A 6,369-nucleotide genomic window follows, 5' to 3' on the forward strand; every position below is an offset into this window, starting at 1 on the left:
CCTTCCAGTAGGGGTAGGCCTACAGCCACAATGCCAACCCACCAGCAAGGGCGTTGTGTAGATGGTTGTCTTTGTGATAATCATCTAGGATTGATATGCAATATGATTACTATGCTTGATATGATCATTGTATTTGATATGCTTGTTGTGCTTGATATGTATTAGTAATAGCAGGGGTGGAATAGTCCTTGGATACCGGTTGAAAGATACCAAATGGGAGGGTAGCTCCCGGTTACCGATTGAAAGATACCGAATGGGAGGGTAGTTCCCAGTTACCGGTTGAAAGATACCAAAGTGGAGGGTAGCTCCCAGTTACCGGTTGAAAGATATCGCGATTATGCATTATTTGGTATGAGTATGATGGGGAAAGTCGCTAAGCTTTGTGCTTACAGTTTCAGTTTTGGTTTCAGATACCTCTTCGTCTAGGGGAAAGAGTCGGCGGTGTAGCGGCGCATCACACACACATTCATATGGATTCCGTGTGGAGATTTCTGGGATTGTACTCTGATTTTTATTACTTTTGATGATATGGTTTTCAGACACGTTGTTATGATTTTTATAAATTGATATGATATTGGTAATGTTTGGTAAACTATGTTATGAATCTCGTAATTAAAAATAAAAATTTTGGCCTTGAGAATTGGGATGTTACAGTTTATGCACAGTCCAAGAAAGTCTCATCCTGAAATTGTTTTAAGATTGTTAAGATACTTGAAGTTTAGTCCAGGAAAAGGTATTTCTATTCGTAAAAGTAGTTCTCATGATATTTCTGTTTTTGTTGATGTTGACTGGGCCAAATGTCTATCAACTAGGAGTGTAACATGTTATTTTGGAAAATCTTTTGTTTCTTGGAAAAAAAAAAAAAAAAAAAAACAAACAGTTTCTAGAAGTTCTACAGAATCCGAGTATAGGGCATTAGGTTCTGTCATGTGTGAGATAATTTGGATAATTAAAGTGCTTGTTGATCTTGGTCCTATTATTTCAAATTCTTGTAATGTGTATTGTGATAATGATTCGGCTATCAAGTTGGCTTTAAATCTTGTTTTCCCTGAAAGAACCTAGCACTTTGAAGTTGATGTGCACTTTGTAAGGGAAAATTTTCAAACAATATAATTAAGTTGGTTAATATTAATTCAGGTAAAAATATAGTTGACATATTAACTAAGGGTCTTAATGTATCTCAACATGAGTTTCTTGTGAACCTTCTTGGTTTGTTTGATCCTTTTAAAGTTAGTTAAGTTTGTCAACTATAGTTGACTTCTTTTTTATAGGTCTTTTATTATTTTGGGTTGTTTGTGTATGTTCAATTATTTCTAAGGAATGCAGGTATATATTGGTTTAGTGCTCTTAGGTCATATTTTGGGTTTGGATGCTCCATGGGTACTCAAAGTTGGGTCAGGCATTTAAAGTGAAAAAGTTTGTGAAGAGGTCATTTAGATGTTTGTGCAAATATAGTCTTGAGTGATTGTTCATATTTTTAATCTGTTCTTGATCTGTTGAGTGTAATCTTTTGAGAGTAGGGTAGACATTTGTAGTGAGTTTTCTATTGTAAGTAAATGAAAACGTCCTGTCATTTGTTTGTGATTTTGTGCACTGAGCTCAGCTAATTACACTAATTAATCCCATCTATTAAAGATTGCCATGACAAATGGAGAAACATAAATGCATGCATCTAACTATTTTAACAACTGTCCTTTCATTGTTTTTGAGTTGCATTTTCATTCTACAAAAAAGATAATTTATTATGTCTGTTAGGAAAACATATTATATGGTATTCTTTTTAGAATATTTACTGATAAACAATCTGTTATAATCAATCAATAAAATATATGAATGTCCTGTAAATCATGTCAAAGGTTAACATTTAATTACAACCATAACACATGAGTAAACACCCTTTTAGAAATGTAGGGATTTTATTATCAAACTACCAACTCCAAGTTTGTGTACAAACTTGTAAAAATAAACTACTTACCAAACACTTGATTAAAATAATTAAAGTAATGAATGAAATAACATTATTTCATTAATAAACAATAAGAAGAAGAAAACAACAAATTGGTTTTGTAAAAAAAATCTTCAAAACAGCATGCTAAAGTTCTATGTCAATCCAATTGGTTTAGCCGTTTAGGCATAACATTACATCAGAAAGAATTATAGACCAAATAAAAAAAAAAAATGTTTTCTGTAATGCTTTGCCTTTTGTATAACACCATCTATATATATTATAACAAGGAATAAATGTTAACATTTAGAAGTTCAGCTCCTATTGTGTTGTTCCATGCATCCATCATTGGTGAACAGTTTACAAAGAAGATTACAACCATTGATTGTTTTGAAGACAGTTGTGAAAGAAGCGGATGCCCTGAGAGTGAACAAAGTAATTAAGTGATTATTATTATACATGAAAGATATAAAAGTTTAGGAAGCTAAAACTTATCTTTATTATTTGTACCTGTAATGCAAAAATGATGTCTGCTTCCTCTACTTGCAATGTGACTCTCTTTAATTTATCATCTCTAGATTGACCAAGTTTCAGAATTCCCTACAAAAAAAATGATTTATATAATTATAGGGATTATTAAAAAGAAAAAGACGTGTGCATTTAATAGTTAATAGATAAAAAAAGTGAAGTGATGTGTTTACCTGATCACCTAGGACTCTACACATGCACGAAAGTTCCATTATTCCAACAGGTGGTATCAATGTTGACTTGCACACTTCTATATAAAACTTGTTCAACTGTTGCATCAATCAAGCATAACAAGAATTTTTATTAATAACTAGAAAAAAAAACATAATCATCATTGAAGATAAAATATAATCATCATACCTCTCCTATTGTTGTATCCTTCTTTCCCTTTCGGAAAAGCTTCACAGCAGAACACAGTACAATCTACACCAAAAAAGACTTTACAAGTTAGACATCAATAAAACACTACTAAGTGAATTATATTTTTAATGGTGGAATAATAATAATAATAATAATAATAGCAAACCTGTTGATGTTGGGGAAGGGATTGTATTGTGTCAACTATTGGTGATTTGTAAGCCCTTGATAAAGCAATAGCCATGTGATCAACTCTCACCTATAACAAAGTTAAATCATTCAACAAGATCAATATCAAATCAAAGTTCAGTTGACAAATTTATTTAAGGACTAAATAGAAGAAATGTTTACCATGGAGGAGAGATTTGAAGTGGAAGTAGATTCTCTGAGCTCTATTTCCAGCCTCTCAATTGCACCTCTGAAAACCAAGGATAAAAGCGTCAGTTTAATCCAAATATATTAAACCTTGAGAGACTTAAAATGGCAATAAAACAGTTTTTAAAAAAAAAAATGGAGAATATGCCAACCTGCAAATACCAAGAGCTTTCCTCATATCTCCAGATGAAGCTGCAACTTTCTGCCAATCAATATTTAAGTTGAGTCAAGTCTTGTAAATTTTGATATTAAAATTATAAGGAAAATATACAATTTACTCACTCTTGCACAAAGTTCCAGTGCTTGTGGCTGGAAAACAGTGTAAGGAAGTGCCTGATGAAACAAAACATTCATCAATATATAAACATTTTGCAGAAAATTGAGTAACTCAAAACAAAAAAATAAAGTGAAATCAAGAGTGCTGAAAAGATTAATAAAGAATATTTACCATTAACCGTTGTTTGAGAATCATGATGATCTGATCCATGGTGTATGCTCGAAAAGACAAAACCATTGGTTTGCCTAGAAGAAACAAGTACAGAAAACATCCATTAATAAATTCCAAAACTTTGGCTAAATTCAATAAATAGTAACCTAGTTTAGAGATTGTAACTCACAATTTAGAGATTGTAGTTTTGGAAGAAAACGATCTGCTAAGTCAATTGCATTAGCTATACCTGTAAAACAAGATCCAATGTGAGAAACATAGATAAATCAAGAACACATTGAACTGAAAAACACCATGTCAAAAATCATACCTATCAGTATAATTTTTGAAAAGGGTAATGTTGTTAGCATAAATAGATCATGGAGCACCACCCGATCCTTTGTAATCAAGTAATCCAATTCATCAGCAATAACCAACCTGTTAATAAAGCATTTATCAGTAACTTTTTACATTGTTGTAATTGGATCATATATAGCTAACGGCATATGCGTCTTACATCATTTTTGTGTCAGATGACTGTTGCTTTTGAGAATATAATTGTTGAATTTGTCTTAAGGGTGTAGAACGATTGTTGATCTTCTTATGTGGTTGAGTCTTTCCAAGTATCTGCCAAAGGCATTAGCTTTTAAGTACTAAGTTGGTTGCATATGAGCCGATTCATATCTATGTAATGATAGGTTTTTACCTTGTTGAAAATTTCTGAAGTAGTTGAGAGAGAAGTGCAGTTTATGCCCAAAATGTCTGGGAATTGACCTTCTGTCTGGAAACAGTAACCATGATTCCAATCGTTATAATCTTCATCTTTTAGATGATGTGAGTAATTATGTAAGTGCATTAGTTCCACTTGAATTATAAAACGAGCAATCAGGGAAATGGAGATTACCTCTTTAGACCAAATAGCCAGAGACTTCTTCACGTTTTCCATGGAAAGTGATTTTCCAGTTCCTGGGCATCCACAAACGTACAAGCTCCCAGCCTTCTCTTGCTCAATGCATTGTTTACAGAACTCCACTATCCGTTTCTGTTCATCCTCTCTGCATACTGGCACAGATGGAGCTGTGGATACATGTAAAGCCTCCTTCACCGCACTTAATTGCTCAGAATCTACATAATAGAAGAGCTTAATTTAGAATATACGCACCAATGAGCACGAATTTCATAGATCTGATCACACATTAGGTAATTCCAATATTAAAAGAAAATCGAGATAACCTGTCGGATTCCAGATCGGTTTATCGAGAAAACTATCCAACAACTTCTTCTTTGGGGATTTCCTCATTTTCGTGATATTATCAGTAGACGCCGTTTCATGCACCTGAAAATAATACTTGTACACTTAATTTCATTCTAAGAATTTGGTATCAAGATATATATAGAGTAACATATTAAGAAATTCCGAAAACTCACATCTGTTCGCCTTTTATTGGGACTATCATCGACGCATCGACGAGGAGATTTAGTTTTCAACGGAGAGCATGGCTTAGGTGGAGTACTGAAAACAGGATCGCCCGATAAACCTGAATTAGATCTCAACCGCCGTTTCTGGGGCGAAGATACGTCGGCGCCGACAATTGACATGGAAGACGATCTACCACCGGCGATTGATGGCATTTTCTGTTGTTTTACTGGGAAAGCAGGTCAAAGACGTCTAAGATTTTGTAGTGGTTGGGCATGAAAATGGAGGTAGCGGGAGAAGCAGAAATATAGTGATTGGAGAGGAAATGGTTTTAGCGGGAAACGCCATATCAGGTTGCAAGTGAAAATTTCCCGCCATCTCGATCGCAAAAGAAAGAAAACCACGAATAAAGCCAAACAATCCCGCTTCTATATTCCACTTGGCATGACAATAATAAGTGTAAAAATTAACATGACAATAATAACTAGCATTTTCCGGTGATTTTTGGGCTTGTCTCGGCTCTCAATATTGATAGCTGGTTTATTTGTTGTTTCTATTTTGGTGGTGGAAATGTGGACTGGACCGGACTGTTTATTGGATCTTTGGGTCGGTTCTTGATTCTAGAATTTCAGAAAAATCGGCCTAGTTTTTTTTACCGGTATGGTTCAGTCGATTCCGAGTAATAACCGATTTATTTAAAAAAAAAAAATTAATTTTGTAAATTTTTTAAACAAGTATATCTCAATTGTTTTAAGTCAGATTGACATTAGGTTTTTTCCAACGAGTAAAAACCGGTTTATTTAAAAAAAATAATTAATTTTGTAAATTTTTTAAACAAGTATATCTCAATTGTTTTAAGTCATATTGATATGAGGTTTTTTCCAACGTGTAACTTAAAGTTTGTAGATGAATTTCGACTATAATTTTGTTGTTTTAAGTGTTATATTTGATGATTTGCAATCCTTCAAATATGATGTATTAAAACTGAAATATTTCAACATTAACAAAAAATTTAAGATTTTGTTTTCTTTGAATGTAACCACCAAAATTTTCAACAAAATTTAACTTTTCAAAAACAACCCATTTTAATCACGTTATTACAAAAGGTTTTCAATACATTATTATCAGAGTATTCCCAAAACCATAACATAAAACATAAACACGAGGAGCGGTACGATCACGCATTCGCCTTGTCACGATCTCCTGAAGAACCTGAAAAACATTAAACCACAACTGTAAGCCCGAAAGCTTAGTGAGATACCCCCAAAATATCAACCACATATACCATACACATATAACATGTCATATCATAACCGGTCA

The 6,369-nt window shown here is 33.2% G+C and overlaps 1 protein-coding gene across 1 annotated transcript; it reads right to left on the reverse strand.

Annotated features, from left to right (window-relative positions):
- Nucleotides 1-2,004: 2,004 nt before the first annotated feature.
- On the reverse strand, nucleotides 2,005-5,404 carry LOC145015572 (cell division control protein 6 homolog B-like). Its single transcript, XM_078974047.1, has 16 exons — nucleotides 5,061-5,404; nucleotides 4,866-4,968; nucleotides 4,537-4,757; nucleotides 4,339-4,413; nucleotides 4,150-4,259; nucleotides 3,964-4,070; nucleotides 3,823-3,882; nucleotides 3,654-3,727; nucleotides 3,488-3,538; nucleotides 3,358-3,407; nucleotides 3,182-3,248; nucleotides 3,000-3,089; nucleotides 2,834-2,896; nucleotides 2,647-2,742; nucleotides 2,456-2,545; nucleotides 2,005-2,365 (listed from the first exon to the last, which is right to left on the reverse strand). The coding sequence occupies exons 1-16, from the start codon at nucleotides 5,262-5,264 to the stop codon at nucleotides 2,318-2,320; spliced, it is 1,509 nt and encodes a 502-aa protein (XP_078830173.1). The 5' UTR covers nucleotides 5,265-5,404; the 3' UTR covers nucleotides 2,005-2,317.
- Between the last annotated feature and the right edge of the window lie 965 nt (nucleotides 5,405-6,369).

The sequence above is a fragment of the Lactuca saligna genome, chromosome 9 (genome assembly GCF_052625555.1).
Source record: "Lactuca saligna cultivar CGN05327 chromosome 9, ASM5262555v1, whole genome shotgun sequence".
NCBI lineage: Eukaryota > Viridiplantae > Streptophyta > Magnoliopsida > Asterales > Asteraceae > Lactuca > Lactuca saligna.